Source organism: Podarcis muralis, chromosome 3, assembly GCF_964188315.1.
Source record: "Podarcis muralis chromosome 3, rPodMur119.hap1.1, whole genome shotgun sequence".
Classification (NCBI taxonomy): Eukaryota; Metazoa; Chordata; class Lepidosauria; order Squamata; family Lacertidae; genus Podarcis; species Podarcis muralis.
In genome coordinates, this window is record NC_135657.1 from 48,790,904 (window position 1) to 48,811,060 (window position 20,157).

A 20,157-nucleotide genomic window follows, 5' to 3' on the forward strand; every position below is an offset into this window, starting at 1 on the left:
ATTACTAACATTACAGTTATATTTATATATTATAAATATATTGTAACTTAAAGTGTGATGAAAAAGAGTCTGTAAATACTTTTCTTTCTGACCAAACTTAAATTTGATTCAGTGATTGAAATTTATATAATGATTTATTTATTTTTACACTACTGAACCCTGCTTGTTGGTGTTTTTTCAAAATGCAAATTACATTAGGTGCTTCTGACAGCTTTAATTGTGTGTTATTTCTTTCAGGCATATATATATGAGATGCATTCAAGCACTTATTCCCATAAGTTGACTGGACACACAGAATCTGTCATCAATGTGGCTTTTAACCCTTCATCTCCTCAGGTATTTTTCTTTGTTTCTCATTTATGAATTTTAATTTCTAATTGCTTTCAGTATTAATCAGATACTGATTTCCCCCCACTGCTTTTCCCTATGCCGTCATATTTTCTGTTATTAATATCATTAAGGGTCAATTATATTTGCCTTATTTATTAATGTTTGTGGAATGGCTTTCCCACTGAAGTGCATCTTTCTCCAATTATATATTCATTTAGCTGTCAGGTAAAGACCACACCTTTTGTCAGGTTTTAAGAGGCTAAGTTATGTCATTTTCATGGTGCAGCTAATTACATTATTTATATATTTAATCGGGTTTATTTTGAATGCTTTGCACCACCTTGTCCCTATTCCTCCCAATAAGCAACAGTGACTACTTGCCAGGAAGCTAACATACCAGCTCCATTCCACCCAGCATGCCACTTCTGGTGACTTATAGCATTTCTGAAAATACAGTCATTTCACAATTTAATATAACTGATTATTTGTAAGAAATGTGACGGTATTTCAGATAAAGTTTTAGTTGTACCTTGGAAGTCAAACAGAATCTGTTCTGGAAGTCCGTTCGACTTTCAAAACGTTTGAAAACCAAATCGTGGCTTCTGATTGGCTGCAGCCAATCAGAAGCCACAGAACCCCATCGGAGGTTTGGGTTCCAAAAGAATGTTCACAAACCGGAACAATCACTTCCGGGTTAGCAGCGTTCGGGAGCCAAAATGTCCGAGTTTCAGGGCGTTCAGGATCCAAGGTATGACTGTACTTTAATTGAATATATTCTGACTGATTACCAAGTAGGCATTGTAATATGAATGTTTTAAAGGGACTCTTTCATTGTTTATTATAATTAATAAAATTAATTTATTAAGAATCTTTATATTATATAAACTTGGGTGATTTTTTTAAGCTTGTAAACTGCTTAGAAGCCTATTTTAGAATTAACTGGTAAATAAATGAATAAATGTAATAATATTTGTCATTAGGGAAAGGATATTTGAATCTTGCTGTCATTTAAGTGGGTCATTTTAGCTAGTGTAACTTTGGAAATCCCCCTTTCAGTTACAGTTGTACTTCAGTTACAGACAGAGGAAGTTTTATATTGAATTTTGCTGTGGAAGTACCTACCCACTGGCCAATAGGGAAATTTACATCCAATACAAGCTTCCTAGACAGCAGAATTTTCAGGGCTGAAATCACCAGAATTTATTTATAATTGGATATAAGTAGTATTGGATGGGTCTAAAAATACGAGTTACTGAATTTTTACTGGCTACCAGGAAAAGCTTGTTTTCCCTGGTGACAACATCTGGAGAACTCAAGTTTAGAAGAAAGACATGAAAACATTGTTCTTCTCTGGTTCATTGCCACCTGTTCACTTAATCATCAGTAGCATGTAATTTTCCACAAGTAAGCTATGTTTTGTAGTGATAGGGGAAAATCCTTTTTCTTTTCATCATTCACCAAATTTTGGCTTTGACTTGGCATTAAATTAGGTTATTCCTCTGTGGCTTGCTGTGTGCTTTCCGTCATGTGAAAGATTGCAAGATTCTTTATTAAAAGACAAGCATCCTAATTCTCAAAGTTGTATTGTGATTGCAATAATGCATTACTTGTGAGTCAGAAAGCTCTTAAAGACAGAGATTTACATGTGGTCTCTTCACAGCTGACCTAAATTGGGTAGACTGGAGATATGGAATCTCTAAGTCACCTTTATGATATAATGGTTTCCAAGAAGTAGAATTTATCAAGTAGAAATGGAGTACCGTTTTGCACGTGGGAAGTAGAGAGACGGAAGTAAAAGGAAGCATTGCTGTTTATAACAGAAAACAGAGGGAAGGACAGGGGTGAAAACAGCATTAATTGAAATGTCCTCTTAATATAAGAGAAGTAGCCAAGACACTTTTTGGGACATACAGATTCACCCATTTTTAAAAAGATAAATTAGGGGTGTGCATTGCATTTAGACAAATTCCGAATCTTGAGCTGAATTGGATTGATAAGACAGTATTTAGGAGCTGCATGACCTGAAGCAGGAGCCCTCTGAATTGCCACAAATAGAATCAGGGACATCTGAAGCAATTCAGGCCAGTTTGGAGATTTCAGTGTTTAAAAAACTGCACACAGTGTTGAAATGTTTCTTCCCAAGCTTGTCATATAAGAAAAGACATGGGGGGGGGGGTGAGAGGAAGGGAGAATGGGGTGTTTAGCTGTGTAACTAACTGATCTAGCTTTTAATCAGGTGGAATGATTTTACCAGGACTCTCAAATAAGAACGCTTTGGGGAATGATTTTTGTTATCTTTAATATTGTTATCTTGGTTGTATATGCTTGACATTTTGTCTCAGAGGCTTTAAGCATGCTAAGACATCAGAAGCAATAACTAAAGTGTAATAAACATTTCTATTTTGACTAGACAGCATGGAATAATTTAAATCATCTTATTTATTAAAGGAAATACGATCAGAAGACTAGATGATGTAAAAATTGAATACTGCTTCTTTCAGAAATTACTACTTACTTCTTTCAGAAATAACTGCTTACTAATAATGGCATCATTTGTGTCACCACAAAATCTTTCCCTTTGTCATTGTGATTGCAACCTTTCTGGATGAGACTTATTTAAGCTGCGACAAAACCAAGGGCAATATGACATCAACAGTGTGTGCCATTTGGAGTCTTTCAACCATATTTGTACTGAGTAAATCTTTGTACATGGTGGATTTATTAGTTTCTGCAGTACTAAGTCACGTAACACTGCGATTTAGAACATTGAGTTTGTTCCTTTTCACTTTTATTAGCAAACAATTTGTGAACGTTCTCCAAAGTCAATTACTGTCTGTATTTTTCAAATGAAGGAGATTGCAGATAATTAACTTCTGCTTTATTCTTTTTCACTGCTATTTTTCCTACTTTAAAAATATTTTTATGACACACTGTATGATCCTCAGAAAGATGTACCTCTTGTAAGGGGAAATTGGATGGGCGCTAATAATTTGTCCAAGCCAATCTGAGGTTTCAGAAAAATGTCCCTAACAGCTCTTGTTATTACTGAAAACCCTTTTTGCCCCCAATCCCAATCCTCTTCTTCACTTCTCTTTATTTCCCTGTGTCAGTACATGGGAGAAATGAGAGAAGGAAGATTTCTTTTTTCTCCTTTCTCTCTTCTACTTCTGTTACCGGGTTCCACTAGGTCAGGGGTCTGCAACCCGTGGCTCCGGAGCCGCATGTGGCTCTTTTACACCTTTGCCGCGGCTCCGGGGCGGATACTAGCGAGGGGAGGAGGCGCATTGTGTGCCCCGACACTCCCCACTGTGGCGGGCGCTGTACTGGCTGTGACGTCGCATGGGGGCTGTGCGTGCGTTAGTCACGCACCGTCCCGACGTCACCTTCCTGCCCGCTGTCAGATTGGACATTAAGGTAAGAAACAATATATGCAGTGTTATATTTGTTTTAAATGTCGCAATGGTTTTGTGGCTCCCAGTTTTTTTTCTTCGGAAACGGGTCCAAGTGGCTCTTTTTGTCTTAAAGGTTGCAGACCCCTGCACTAGGTGGTAGTGCACTATGGCACAAAGCCTTGGGTATTATGGGAGATATAGTTATCTTGAGATCTCCTGCAACTTGCTGTAGCTCTCAGGAGAACTACTGCTCCCATGTTCCCTTGGTATTTGTTCTGTGGCAAAGAGCTACCCAGAGCATCACAAACAGAGAGGGAAGGGGGAAACCCCCATTATCTACCCTCCCACAATCACCACTTGACAGGAAGCAAAGAGAAGTAGGGCAGATGTTTGAAGGGCTAACAAGGAAGGCTTTTGTTGCTGGTGAAGGATGATGCGGGGAGAACTAGACATGAATCTCCAGCTTGGAATTTCATCTGAGCTGGGGAAGAATTCAAGGGTTTCAAAAATAATAATAATTACTTCTTGTTTGACGCAGGCTTTGTGACGCAGTCACAAATTACTTCTTGTTTGACGCAGGCTCTGTGAATCCCAAAGTTCATACCTGAGCTTGGCTTGGGAGAACTTTACTAGCATCTCTAGACGTCATATAATGTAAACTTAATTGAAGATCTAACAACTGGGCAAAGTTAAAATGTAGTATATAGGAAAATAGAGGGGTCTTGAAACAAATTCTCATCTCTAGACTATATTATTTATGTGCAGCTTGTGAGGCAGCACACATATAATTTTTGCATGCAATATCCTACCTTGAAAATAAACATCAGGAAGCAGTTTTCCTTGCAAATCTTATAAAAATGAAACCGTTCAACATAAAAGCATCGATGCCAAACCCTGCTGCATCTTTCCAAAAACAATTGTGTTGGCTGTTTTTCTCTCAAGCTAGATTATACTTTTATTGGAGAGAACCAGCTCTTAACGGTTTTGAAATGTTGTGTTTTCTTTTCTGCCAGATGTTCTAACTTTATATGCCAGTTATAACATAATAGCAAATAAGAGGGGGAAGCACAGTGTAATCCTGTGTATGTGTATTGGGAAATATGTTCCTCTTTGTGCAATCAAATTTATTCCCAGAAAGGCGTACAGATTTACAGATTTTAAATTGAAGTCTTTTGAAACCAACTATGACCAAACTGGTGACAATGGACAAAATTCTACATATTCATAAACATTTTGAGATAAATTTAGGGTACATCATGTTCCCTGTATCCAAGATCAGCTCATGCAAATAGAATGTCTCTTTAAGCCACAATTAATAAATACATTCTTTCAGCAGAAATTCATTACAACCTTCTTAGGTTGCATTTCTTCATCTTGCATCTCTGAGTATTCCCATGGTTGATGTATCTGTTCTTTTAGCCCCACAAAGCTAGTAGCAGGTAGCTAGTTGTGTGTGTGGTTTAGATTAGGAAATAGGAAATAGCACAGGAGGAAAAGACTAAACACACCCCACCTCTGGTGCTACTTCCCCCAATTAAATTAGCAGACCCAGGAGTGATATGGATCACTGATCTGCCATATCCCATCTAGTTGTACCCTAAAATTTCCTTATGGGGACCTCAAATGAGGTATTTCAATATATGCAAAGATTCTGCCAGGAGTTTGAAAGATGGCAGAAATTCTTTGAAAGAACCTTATGTTAAAGTGTTTCAGGGAACAAAATAATGACACCTGCTGAATTTTGCCCTTCTTGGTGATTCTTAAAGGGATAGAAGCTTTTGGTTATGTTACATCATATCAGCTGTCCTAGTTCCATGTCTAAAAATGTTATTTGTATACCTCCAAAGGGAAAACAACATTTTTTCTGTCACATAACACTGTGAAGTAGATTAGGTAGTGAGATTTCTAAAACTATGAAGTAAGCTTCATAAGCAAATGCAGATTTAAGTTTTGTGCACCACCAGAGATGTATTTATGGGAGGGCAAATGGGACAATTGCCCAGGGCGGTAAATTTGAGGGGGTGGCATTTGCAACACCAGCAGGGTACCTGGACTCTTATCTTTCATTTAAGAAGAAGAAATAAATAAATAAATATGTAAGCCTAATTCTACCCCCCTACTCATTTTCTTTAAAATGAATAGCTTGACCCTGTTTGTAAACACTGTTACAAAATCTTTTGAATAAATACATTTTTGTGGTTATATAAAAATAAAAGAAACTTAATTGAAACTATGATGAATTTGTTAGAATATTTGGTACTATTCCAGGCACCAAAAATCGTTTTGAAAACAATGTCAACAGATCATAAAATGCTCAATAAAAACATGTGTTCTTATAGTCATAAACATTTCTGCTAAGCATTTTCCCAGCCATCCTTGCAAGATTATGCTCTCACCTTTTGGTACTCATACAAAATGACAGGTAGTCAATGGAATATTCCTTCACTGAAGAGCTGAATCAAATTTTATAGAAAAATCTGTATAAAAAAGCTAGCCAGCTGTCTGGAAGATAGATATAAAGATTACATGGCCATCTGGATCAGGAAAAGGTTAGTGGAAATAGGAAAGTTTCAGACCTGCTGATCTAATGGATGAAAGTCTGAGGCTGTAACTCTATGCACACTTATTTGGGAATAAGTCTTATTAAGCTCATTGGGCTTCTGAGTAGACATGTATAGAACTGTAGTATTAATTTGAATTGAGTTTTTAGATTGCATGTCTTTATGAAAAAACTCCATTGTGAGATTACTGTCCAGGCTTTTTGCCAGGCTACTTTTATGTCTTAAAATGCAATTTCAGCATCACACCTCCCGGTAGGGACTGGCACAGCACTTGCCCAGATTTTAGGACTATTATTCTTTTTATTAGTATCTCCTTCCCGGTCACTTTCTTTTAAAGCAGTTCATTAGTTACTTCCTGTTCCCTCACTGTGGCTGGCGGTCAAAGTCGGTGTGGCTGAAATATGAAAGTAGGTATGGTGAGAACTGCAGTTTTCAAGCCTGTGTTTCAAATGACTCACCAGCTATCCGTACTCGTTTAAATCATTTTCTACTATTCATTATGATATTAAATTCAGTAAAATAAACTTAGCTTCATGTTTAAAGAATGTGAGTGGTGGCGTGTTGGTGGCAGTCTCTGGGCTGCACTGTGTTGCGCTTCCAGCCTGATCAGATGTAAACATGGCTGGGCCAGATGTAGAGCACTGGAGTGGTAGCAGCTCAGGGAACGCACTCCCATGTGCACTGTGGCAGTATAAGAAATGGCCATCAGTTGTGGGGGAGCAGAGCAGCTGAGACCACTACAGGGGATGGAGAGAGAGCTTTGTTGAGAGCTGAGGGGCTTAAAGTGCTACAAAGGAAGGAAAGGAAGGGAGAGATCAGTGTCAGAAGTCAGAAGCAGCAGGTGACCTGCTGAGCAGGGGAAGTACAGCCTGGGCACCAAAAACCCATGTTAAAGAAGATCTGGAGGAGAATTTGAATGAAAGCTGTAACTTCTGACTCCCTGGGGAACCAAGGACCCACCAGAAGGATCCTGAAGAAAGTGTTTGTTCATTATAATACCACTGGCCTTGATTAGATAGTATTTGGAAGTGGGCTGAGTTTGAAATTCTGAAGTAATTTTAGATGTCACCTATCTTAGTGGCTATTGACCCAGGAATATACTTGTGGGAAGTATATGACAGTTATATTTTCCTTTTGCAAATCAGTATATTTTGTACCTGTTCCTGCCTGTACAAAAACCCCCCAACTTCTTTGCAATTTTGCATTTTTTGTTTGAGACAACATACTGAATTTATTATTGTGAATGTTCATTGTGCTACAGTGTGGCACAGTGAACACTGTTATGATACTTGAAGTAGAGATGTAGTGTGAAAAAAGCCTTTAAAAATTGCAACCAATCTTGGGCCAATCCTCAAAAAGTGTTGTAGATATAGCCTTGCGTGTCATTCCTTCCACCTTCCCTTCAAACAAAAGAAAGAAAGAGAAAAGGAGAAAGAGAAAGAAAAGCATAAACTTGCAGAATTGAGGTTTATCTAGCATTTGAGTGATCCTCAAGTCCTGGACATATAAGACAAGTTGCTGGCTTTGATATGACATTCTGTGCTGAAAACCTTCATTTTCTGTTGGGATCATTTTCAATGCTGCATAATTCCATGAAAATGGCAACCTACAGACTCATTTTTCATATTCATATATAATTCCCCAGAATTTCATGATACGGCAACCGTTGTTCAAAATGGCATTTTACATGTGAATAAAATAACCAGAAACACCAGACATACAAGGTGTTTCAAAATTTATTTAGGTCCCCCCCCCCCCACCGTGTTTAGTTTAAGACCTCTTCAAGAAAATAGACAATAGATTAATGATCTTTTATTGAGTTGATAGTTTTGCTTTTTCCTTTGGCACATAGAGATTTTGTTTTTTTAATGTTAGGAACAAAATCCGACATGCTTAGGACAACAAAACCTACTTTGGTTCAGCGTGTTACGTAGGTCACAAAAAACACATGCTCCCTGCCCCTTCAACAAACGGGAAAAAAAATCTGAACGTTTTAACTTTTTCTTTTTCAGATTTGTTATCATTAAAAAAAATTGTTGAGATGTTGGCTAAGATTTTTTTTTACATGTAACAGTTCTTTTGAAAAACATAGCACCAAAATGTGCAACTTATTTTTTTTTACAAACAAACAAACCTTAGTGAAGTGTCATTTGGTTCACACCAAACCTTTTGTAAAGTCATAAAACGTGTTTAGCTCATCCCCCCAGGCCACAAAAAACAACTTGTAGTAAGAGAACTAATTAGAAGAGAAAATGCTTCTGAAAAGAAGAGTGAAATTGGAGCTCCTAGCAGAAAGCTGGGGGCTGTGGAAACTACTGACACTGTACAGTGTTTCTGTAGAAGGGATAATGTATCTTGCCAGCTGTCAGGAAAAAGAAAGAAACCAAAACTATGAAAAACAGAAAAAGGGGTAAAGGAGAAAGTACATAAACAACTCCCAGTATACAGGTTGAAAGAAGAACATGACATATATAGTAATGAGCATCCCAAAACCCCTTTGGGATTTCAAAAGTTTGTGAACTACATCCAGAGGCGGTTGAGTTAATCTCTAGTAAGGATCATCAAGTTTTCTACTGTGTTTATTGTGAGAACTTAAGTATTCTTTTGGCAGCATGCAAATCCGAAGACAGAACAAAGAAAATTAAAGAACCGATTGAATTGATTGTGTGTGATGAAAACTCAACAGACTGTAGGATGCAGAGATTCCAAAGTTGCAACTTGAATAAACTATGCAATATTGAATAGAAGATTCTGGTAAATCAGTGGAATGAAGATAAACTGGAGCTGCAGTCTGTTACCTGGAGTGAAATAGAACAAATGCTGTTTAGTCAAACGAGAAAAATATTGAAGCATGCATACAATATATGTAGACAAGCTAAAGAGCTTCAGAGCCAAAAGAAAAAATTTGTGGCAAAGTGAACTGATTCTGCAAACTGACTTTGCAGAGAATTATTACATAGAGTATCAGAATGAAGCAATGCAGACTCATTGGAATACAGAACAAGGAACTTCTGTAATAATTTACACTGCTGTGATTTATTATAGGCAAGTCACTGGCGAAGAAGTGCAGGTGTATGTTGTCTTTGATGCAACTGAGCATTTCTCTTTCATTGAAATTCTTCCAGATTTCAATGCAAAACATGGCATTGAAATTGGACCCATTATCCTATGGACTGATGGTGCTACTGCCCACTTTAAGAACAGGTATTCCACAGTGACTTCATCATTTACAAATCCTGGAACTTAAGTAAATCTTACCATGGCAGAGGACCACATGATGGAAAGAATTGTATGGGACAGAGTTTTGAGAAGAGAGGCAGAGACCTGTATACCGGGAGAGGAGAGGCAGATTTGATTCTCCCCCTTAAACTTGGAAAAACTTCAAGCATGTTTGCTCCTCATTGAGGAAAACAGAGGAATATAAAAAGACCTCAGTGAGATGTTTGAAATGTAAATCCAATGAAAGACACACAATCAGCAGAATATGTTGTCAACATGGAGTGATTTAGAGTATGCCTTTATCAAAACACAGTAGATCAGGCCTAGGCAAACTCGGCCCTCCAGATGTTTTGGGACTACAACTCCCATCATCCCTGACCACTGGTCCTGTTAGCTAGGGATGGTAGGAGTTACAGTTCCAAAACATCTGGAGGGCCAAGTTTGCCTATGCCTGCAGTAGATTATGCCCCAATGGGAAATGTGAATATCCTGAAAGAAAGCACAGAATCAGAAACAGTCGCTTAAGTACTGGCTTCAGTTGGCAACTTTGTTATTGTTGCATTTGAGACAAGGAAGTTGAAGGGAAAATGATAAATGTTGTGTTGAAAAGAAAACAAATCATTTTGGTGTTGCCACAGGCAAGTATGAATTCAAGTAGATATTACAACTTCCTACAAAGACCTGGTGCTGACTTGCAATTTATGAATGTCTAGTTATGTCTATGCACAGATTCTTGCCTTGGAGTCATTTTATTTGTATTTATCTGTCAATGAATGATTATGTTGGTCACATTGTGTTGCTAACGGGTTATTCACTCATGCCAGTGTACAGCAGCAATTCAGGCAATTTGCAGCACAATTGTATGCAATTACTTCTACTTAGAAGTAAACCCTACTGTGTTAAATGGGACATACTTCTGAGTAAGTGTATATAGGATTACAGCCTTTCTTGGTTTTTTTCCTATTGTGGACTCTCAGAAACTCTTAGATCTAGGCTCGTTTTATATATGAATATTTGGCCTAACGTTTGTGAATAATGACTCAACATCAAAACTTTTTGTTTATACTGCAGAATATGATACTCTCTTCAGTGAATAAAACTGCTGGTCTGGCAGACATGCTTGGCTTTTCCTCATTGACTTACCAGGACTTACATAAACTTCAGTAGGCTTGTTTAGCATGCATCCTTTTGTAATTAAAGTGCAATGGATTATAATTGGTAGACTTATACAAATATCATATGTCTAGAATTAGAATGTTAGCTTTCTTCTTTTAGTCTAGTTCAGGGTTTCCCAAACTTGGGTCTTACGCTGTTTTTGGACTACAACCCCCATCAACCCTAGCTAGCAGAACCAGTGGTCAGGGATGATGGGAATTGCTGTCCAAAAACGGCTGGAGATCCAAGTTTGGAAAGCCCTGTTCCAGTTTATAATTCCCAGCTACTTAGTTAATCAGACATTCTAGCTGTACTTCTGTTGGGTATTTGGGTTTCATTTTATGCTGCCTTCTTTTCTAATAAGTCCACCTCATTTAAAATTAATGTCTGACTGAAACCTTGATACTAAATCCAGTATTAGTCACTTGCTGTTGAGTAATTTGGTGACTTGGATGCTCAGGGAGCAGAGGGCTGTGTTTTCTCTATCCTGCTCCTTTAGAATCAGAGGGTGTCCAGTAAAGGTCTGGGAGTCTCCTAACCCAAGATGGTTGGGCAGAAAGAGTGGTGGCAGTGTCCCTTGCAGGTGACAGACCCTGAATATCTGGATCCTGGGTTTTGGATACCAGTCCTTGACAGTCACAGCCAAGAGTGCCCTTTGCACCTACAGTGGTACCTCGGGTTACATACACTTCAGGTTACATACTGTCAGGGGCTCAGGAGCAGAGGCACAGGGGAGAGAGGAAATGGAGAGCGAAGGGGAAGAATCTGAGGGCAGCGTAGGGGAGTATGAAAGTGGCCCGAGAGATTCCATGAGTCTCTCCAGCGAATCAGAAGATTCCCAGAGGGGGGTGCCGATGGCCAGGGCAAGGGGGGTCCCAGGGGGGACACACCAGAAGCAAGGGGCCAGCGGGGACTCCCAAAGCAGCAGCGGGAGAGCAGGACCAGCTCCTCCACCAGAGCGTAGTGAGGGGGAAGAGTCACACGTATCAGGGCCAGCTTCCCCTCCAGCAGGGAGAGAGGATGAGTCAAGGGTGGTCACGCCTCCATCACAGAGTGAGGGAACGGAGGGAGAGTCAGGTGCAGCCAGCCTCCCCGAAGGGGGAAGCAGTGACAGGAGCAGTGTAACGGTCAGGAGGAAGGTGGCCGGCTGGGCGCGCGCGCCAAGTTCGAATGTACAGGCGCGCGGCACAGCAGGAAACCTGGATTGGGAACCAGGTCCTAAAGCCCGCCGGAGGGAGGGGGAGGACTCAGGAGACTCAGCGTCAGAAGAGTCTAGGAGAGGCGAGACCCCAGCGGACAGGCGGGCCCAGAGGAGAAGAGAGCAAAGGAAGAGGTGGAGCAAGGCTAGAGTCTTAAACTGGTGTCTGGGGGGAGGAGATTCAGACGGAGTTTCGGCGGTCTAGAGTTTGAGATGTAGAGCTGCGCGCCGCGGCTGTGAAAGCGGAACTGAGCTTCAATAAAGACTGTTTTATATAACAACGAACTGGCGTTGGTCCTTTGTGAGCTGGGACCTAGGGCAGCTCTGACACATACGCTTCAGGTTACAGACTCCGCTAACCCAGAAATAGTACCTCGGGTTAAGAACTTTGCTTCAGGATAAGAACAGAAATCGTGTGGCGGCGGTGCGGCAGCAGCAGGAGGCCCCATTAGCTAAAGTGGTGCTTCAGGTTAAGAACAGTTTCAGGTTAAGAACAGACCTCCAGAACAAATTAAGTTCTTAACCCGAGGTACTACTGTATATCTAGGTATCAGCTGTGTAGTTTCCTAAAAGATAAGCTTCTTGAGGTTGCAAAACTGTTATGTTATGACACTTTCTCCAAATTACTTGTTGGCTAAGATTGTTCATTAGTAGGACCAAGGGAGTTTCAGTAGCCAAATTAATCCTGAAACCCTACAGCAAATGGTCTCCTCATTAACAGAACTGGGGCCACACACAGAGATGCTGACTGTTCTAATAGGTTCATTCTGTGTCTCCCAGCAAGCTTGTCACTTAGGAAAGAGAAGGAGCCAGGATTTCATTGGTTGGCTGAAATGTTTTAAGTCTTCTTCACAACCTCAAGCTGTACTAATTGAGACTTTTTCACACAACTGCAGTTGATAGATGCTAAGAGTCGTATATACAGTTCCAAGGCATCTATTATACAAAAGGCAGTTTGGAATAATCATAGCTCAGCGCTGCTAAACATAGTTTGTTTTTTCTTCCTGGAACAGTACCCTTTCCTCATAAATTCAATATTTTTGTGGGCTGTATATGATGATAGTTTGGCTGCTGACTCTGCCATGATTTGCAAAATATTTTCCTTTAAGGAAGGTGGATGGCTCAGTAATAACATGATTTTTTTATGATGTGGGCACAATGAGGCAGACAGAAACATCTAAGAATATATGTCCAGCAGCAGTAACATCGATGTGAACTCACACATTAGAAATACAAACTGCAGAAACATATGTAGCATAGTTATTTGTTCATTCACTTAATCTCTAAGCCATTTTTTTCCAGTAAGAACCCCAGGTGAGTGTAGCAAATCCAGTGAAACAAAAATACATTATTTTAAGACAACTTAGTGACTCCATCCAGAAGAGTGGAACCACCATGCTCTAGAGAAATTGTACCACCTACCATCAGCTTCTCATTTTGTCCAGATTAATCTGCTTGGGTACAACAGCATTCTCCTGATCTGTGATTCCTAGCAGCTGGCATTCAGAGCCTGCCTCCTGTCTCTGACAGGGGAAAACAGCCCTCCTGGCTAGTAGCCATCTATAGCCCTCTCCTCCTCCATGAATTTCTCTAACCCTCTTTTAAAGCCATCTAGGTTGGTTTGGGCTGGGAAAAGCAGTTACTAACATGCTTCTCTATCCACCTCCACTAGTTCGGTTGTTTTCAGGGGACTTTATGGCAAAAACACTTTCCTTGAATTTTCATTGCCTTCACACTTCAGCACTAAAAGCATACCAACGCGAGTAGAGAAATAGTTACCACTGAGACAGAAAGGTGAATGGTGTTTCCTTGTGCTCTGGCTTCCGTCAGGTTGTCCCATTGAGCCAGAAGCAGTTTAGTCCTGCTAGCCACATGACCCAGAAAGCTGTCTGTGGACAAACACCGGCTCCCTTGGCCTGAAAGCAAAGAGGAGCGCCACACCCCATAGTCAAATTTGACTGGGCTTAACCATCTAGGAGTCCTTTACCTTACTTTACCATACTAGGTAATTACCACACAAATATTTTTATGGGAAGGCAAATTTCTGGATAGATCAACCCTACTGTAAGGGAAGAGGAGAGTCCAAGGCAGAGGAATCACCATATCCAAACTCTGCCAGGCTTACATGGGCCAAAGCAAAATCATGGGTGGGGGCAGATCTTACCTGCTGGATATTTACAGTAATCTCTCTTTTGATTTTCAAATTTTCCTGCCATTGGGTCATATGAGAGGGAAATTCACTACTCCATATCCATGACTGGTACATAGATTTTTGCTGTTTTGCGGGTGTGCCAATGGCACAAGGGGGCTTTGGATCTTGCAGATCTAAGGCCTCCCTCAATCCCCTGGCATGCCTCTTTTCCCTCCGCTATACACCTGACATTAGAAGAGGGATGGCTGTAGAGGTTTCTGTGGGCACAACACGGAGGCCTCCAGTAGTGGACCTCCCCCTCTATGGACAGAGGGGAAGATCCACTGTATCCTATGGCTCCTTGAATGCCTGTTAAACAACTATGTATTTAGGATACCCACCTATTTTTATATAAGTGACAAAGTTTAGCCATTTAAACCATATATATTTGTCCCCATCTGCTGTTGGGTATAAGTTATTTGAGACCTTAAAGTCTGAAAGCATACAGCAAGCTATATTAAGGAGATTATGCATTTTTTTTAGTTGTTTGCTTAACATGGGACTGAATCATTTTGATTACTTTGGAAGCATAGCAAAATTCCATTTTTGTTGCTTGACTGCTAGAGATGACACTGCTTTCATTGACAGTGTTCATTTATTTTTGTAAGGCAGCAAAAATGCTAGTGCTGCTTATAACAGGCTCTGTGTCTTCCTTGGCTAATATATGAAGTCATTCTTAGTGGTTTTACAGGAGCACATTTTGCTTGACAATTTAGGGGTGCTGTTCTAACATTGTCCATCCTCAAGCTGTCAAGTGCTCTGTAAGATTTTAGTCATATGTGAATCTTAGCTTGTTGTCAAATGGCTCAAAGGATTTTAGTTGATTAATAATTCTTACTTTGAAATGAGTAATCACTCAAAATATATTTGCGTTTTACTCAAATTACAATATTTGCTGTATTTTTCATGCTGAAAGAAATATAGTTGACCATATACTAACAATAGCTATCACTCATTCTTAGATGGAAATGCCATCTTTAATATTTTTCTTTGATATTATCGTAACAAAAATAGTTGAGCTGGCTTTTTTGAGAAGTAAATAATTTCAGTCTTTATGCTGGTGTAGCACATTTATTTCCAACAGTGTGCACACATAGAGTACATCCATTTGGTGCCTAATCCTTTCAAGATTCTATTCCCATTTTACAGATATGCAGATAAGGGCATAAATTAGCAAGTTCATTTGAAAATCCAGGTCAGATCAAGCTTCAGGAGCAAGAGGCCCGGTATTTTGGTCTAACCACCATTTCACCCTGCTTTTCAGCAGAATTATGCTTTCCTAGAATGACAGCATTTTCTCGAGCTTATGTAAGTCTTGAGCAAAAGCATAGAAACTTATTTTCTTCACATTAGTGCAGATTATTGTGGTTTGCTGTACCAATCTTACTCTATCTCAATATGCACTTTTCAATCTATATTTTCACCAAGTGGCAGTTTCAAAATCCAAATGTCTGTCATCATACATTGAAGAAAGTTTCAGCTTTAATAGATGCCGCTAAAAGGCAACCGCTAAGTATCACTAGGATTTGCAAAAAGTGTCCAGAGAAGTAGTCTGATGTCTGATCATAAAAATGTTTCTATTCAGCAAGAATACCTCTGTCTGATGGAACTGTCTCAAAGTTTTGCTAAGGTCTGATCCTGATTTGCCACATTCTTTCTAAATGAAAACTGACTCAAAATGTGATTTGTGTAGTAGCCCTAAGTAATATAGCCATACTTCTGGAATTACATATAATCACAAAAGTCCTTACTGTTTAAGCAATTAAGTCATAACAATTTTAGAATGACACAAAAGTTGGATCTCACGGAGTTCAGCATTTATCTAGGTTTCATCTGGTATCCAGGCAAAGGCTATCAAGGGACAGTATTTGTGAAAGTTTGAAATTATATATCATCTCTGTAGCCTCCCCTTCTTAGAAATATTTCCCCCCAGTTTTTCCCATTACTTGGGAGATAATATCAGGTTGAGAATGATGTCATATTAACAGCGTGAGAAAACAGTGCTCTCTTACCAAAAGAGGAGAAGACATATTAGAGTTCTTTTAAGCTCATCTTTTTTAAAAAAAACACACACCTTAATTTGAGTCCATACTCTTTCAGCCATGTGAATTCTGAATACATGTTATAGACTCACAAATGGCTATTACAAATGGGAGTGGCAAACCATTATACATTTTCATTGTTTCCATTACATATTTTTAAACTCTTTGCACCACAAGTCAGAACGGGAGAATCACAATTATTGCGTAGTACAGAGGAAGGCAAATTTCTGTGGTGGGAAAAAATTAGAGTGGGCAAAATACCTGAAGTAATTTACATACCTCAAGATGTCTGTTAGGCTACACTTATATGAATGCATATACCACACAAGAAGCTTACTGATCGTAACAGAAGATACCATAGCAAGCAAATTATGATGACTGCATTAACCACAATGTCCTCTGGAGCCTAATTTATGCTAGCTGGGAGATGGCGATTGGTTATGGCGATGAGAACAATATTGTGATAGGAAATGGCTTAGGCTGCAATCAGCCCACTTACCAGGAACCATCTTGCTCCATCTGCTTATTTATGCCTTGTTCCCTCTTTCCTCTGCCATCTCCAGTAGGGCAAGCTGTTCAGCCCTCATCCCTTCAAGGAATGCAGATAACATATTGTTTACATCTGGATCAGTGCAGGTGCACATTGAAATGAAGCATCCCTGCTCCAAAACAAATAAGAGCATTGTTAATATTCCCATTTAGTGGATAGAAAGTTGAGCGTAACCTTCCTTCCCACAGATCCACTGTAACATCTTAAGATGGAGCAGGGGAGGAAGGTAGAGAAGGGCCTAAGTGGTTCTGCAGGAGGAAGTCACTTCCACCCAAACAGCAATTCTGCAGTGTGCTGCTGCTTCATGTGATGTAAACAGCAGTAGTAAAATGCGGTAACTCAAAGTTGACAGGAAGCTAGCATGAGGCTTTCTGGATTGGTGAGTTGGAAATACAGTGGTACCTCGGGTTACATACGCTTCAGATTACATATGCTTCAGGTTACAGACTCTGCTAACCCAGAAATAGTACCTCGGGTTAAGAACTTTGCTTCAGGATGAGAACAGAAATCGTGCTCCGGCGGCGCAGCAGCAGCGGGAGGCCCCATTAGCTAAAGTGGTGCTTCAGGTTAAGAACAGTTTCAGGTTAAGAACGGACCTCTGGAATGAATTAAGTACTTAACCCAAGGTACCATTGTAGTGTTATCAACACTAGCAGGGGTGAACATTGTGATGCAAGAAGCAATAATACAGATATATATTAAAAGTCCATTCTCAGGCTACTTGTTTGGGCAGAGAGTAGCTGAACAAAACAATAGTATTCTTCAATAGTTGTAGGGTAGAAAGGAGAGATACAGGAAAGTGAGTTAAATAAAAACCTTTATGCACCACTCTGCCACTCCCTTTTTGCAACTGTGTTTGTATGCATTTCCTTTACGTTTGGATTTTCAGCAGAGGGCACTATACCATAATGAATATCATGAAGCTATAATGGCCATTACTATAAGTGATGGGTGAGATACAAGCCTTCATAAGTTTTGTTTTTTTAAAAACAACCCCCCCCCCGAAATATGAGAAACAATGTACTTTTCCTGAAGTAAATTTCAAAACTTTGTCATTATGTGCCCTGTGCAAAGATGGAGTTTAAAATGAAAGTATTAAAAGTGATACTGCACATTCTGTAATTTAAGATGCATAGTTCAGACCATGAGACTTTGTAAAAGGTTCACCACTGTCTAACAGCCGCAAATCGGACTCATGCTTTCTTTGTCGGGTCTCAGATGCTGCAATAGAAGCAGGCGTTTTCAGTTGTGGTCCCCAAGCCCCATGCCATTAATATGCACCCGGTGACTTTTTGCTGCAGCTATTTTATTGTTTGATGAAAAGCGTTAATAAGAAAAACTCATTGCAAAATACGCACCCATTGACTGTCAACAGATAAAATCAGAAACAACTGAGAACTCAACATCTGTGCAACAACTGATGTGATGGTTGGAGCAGCTTCAGCAGCTCCCGAGCCTGTGCTGATTTGAAAAAGAACAGGATGCCACTAGCACAGGATTCCAACTTCTGGCCAGGCTTATGTTCAACAATGAGACAGAATAAGTTGCATTTCCGGGCTAGGAGCTTGCACAACTGCTCTGCTCAACACCATTAGCCTTTACAAATATTGCGTAATACAGTGCCATGTGGAATCCCAGATAACCCTGGGGCTTGTCCAAGCGTGGCTGCTTAAAATCACCTGCAGGTGTGTTGGGGGCGGGGAGGGCTACATCAGCACAAGCAGATTGCATCACAACTCTTTATTTACCCATCACCCCATGGGGTCAATACTCCCATTGCTCCTTGTGTTCTGCTTTTCATTAGCCTCATGGGACAATGAAAAATACTTAATTTTCCCCCACTTGATGTTGCTACCGCCGTTAATTCTAGAAAACAGTCACAGACATGTAGAAGTAAGTGTTATCCTTTTCCTTCCTTTTTTTTTACCAGAATATTTGAACTGAAATGTGAATTAATTCAAAATGTACTCAGACTCATTTTCTCAACCCTTTGTATAACAGCTGCCAGTGTATGGAGTGAAAAATACCAAAGAATTAGAATTGGCTTTTTAGTGACTTTCATGATCCATGCAAGTGCAAGCCAATTAATTGTTCCAAAGACATATTTGGAATTTGCTTCATTGTACTGTTTTTCTTATTCTTTTATAATTGCTAGCAATAAAAAAATTCTTCAGGCTTTTAACATTGATTTTCTGTTATTTCCATTTTGAAGGTTCTCAGCTTATAAGTACTTATATGGCAAACAGCAGCAACATCAACAACCCCCAACCAATCTCCACATATAGCATAACATTTGGTTTATTTATATGTCAGAAACCACCTAAATACCATGGGGAGATGGAGTGGAGGGCTGCAGGGGAAGCAGAAATAGGAGAAAATAACCTCCTGTTCTCTTATAGTAGTGTTCACTCTGTTGGATCAAAAGCTGTTCTGCAAGCAGAAGGGCAGCACTGGATTTCTAATTCATCACAGTTCTTTATCTTGGTAGTAATAATTGGCATTTACACCACAGGAACCAACTAAAATGAATTCTAAATAAAAGTAGACTTCCCAAGCAAACATGGACATAATACATGAAAAGTAAATTCCAGACGCCTTTTAAATTTTTATAATGAGATTTAATAAGGTAGCTAGGCCTTTGGTCAACCATTATTCAACACAAAGCATTCTATGCCAATCATGTGTTTTCTGTTTTGAATTACAGCTCACCACAGCCACCCTGGATGGCAAACTGCAATTGTTCCTACCGGATTGTCAGCCATGACTTCCTTGGCTCTGCTACTTTAAGAATAAGGCTCCCCGACAGAAAGGAGATATTTGGTTACTGGGCAAGTTACAGCACTTTTCTGTTTTAAATATAGGCTTCCAGATTATGTCTGCCCTGGGATTTGCTCCAAGGTCTACTCTGCTGGAAAAACATTTTGTATAAGGGTAGCGAGTCCTTTCTGCCACTCTCCTTGCAGAGCATTATCACATTCAGGTTACCTTGGACTGCAACTTTGGAAGTGCTACAGAATAGGTAGATGTATAATATTATGTTGGGTTGTTTCCCATTATTCATAGCTCTAGCCATCCTAGTGCAATTTGTCTGGAAATATCAAGTAAGATTTAAGAAAGCTGGTGTCTAGCAGCATATATACACTTTTTGTTGTAGTTTGTTGGGATTTCAATAGTTATCTCCACAACCAGACATTTAAGAAATAAACCTTTGTACCATTCTTGGCTAAACCCTTATGCCCAATAATAAAGTGATATTCTAGTCATTTGTGTCCTTGCCTGTTCAACGTGAGGGGAAATATGAGGTTCTGAGCATTACTGAGACATACAAGCAAAGGTTTACTGTAGTTCAGACACCAGTGGATATGATACCAAACATCTTTCAAGACTAAATGTTATGCGGTCCTTTTCTCCTTGTCATGTATAAAGACTCTGGAAGACAAATCACACTGGATTTCTGGCTCCTCAAGAACCAGTACGGAAAATGTGGTTTGCACTATTTCGCAACAGGTTGCTAAATAT

The 20,157-nt window shown here is 39.6% G+C and overlaps 1 protein-coding gene and 1 long non-coding RNA gene across 3 annotated transcripts in view; both read left to right on the forward strand.

The window, feature by feature from the left end:
- The window catches only part of WDR27 (WD repeat domain 27), a 59,074-nt gene extending 39,173 nt beyond the window's left edge, over positions 1–19,901 (forward strand). For both annotated transcript variants that reach the window (XM_077925808.1, XM_077925807.1), the window contains exons 24-25: positions 238–336; positions 19,343–19,901. In XM_077925808.1, coding sequence (XP_077781934.1) covers positions 238–336; positions 19,343–19,402 — 159 coding nt within the window. In that variant the 3' untranslated portion in view covers positions 19,403–19,901. The remainder of the gene's footprint in view (positions 1–237; positions 337–19,342) is intronic.
- On the forward strand, positions 343–5,955 carry LOC144327248 (uncharacterized). The gene is made up of 2 exons (XR_013392198.1): positions 343–3,517; positions 3,876–5,955. It is a non-coding gene; the product is annotated as an uncharacterized LOC144327248 (long non-coding RNA).
- Positions 19,902–20,157: the final 256 nt, after the last annotated feature.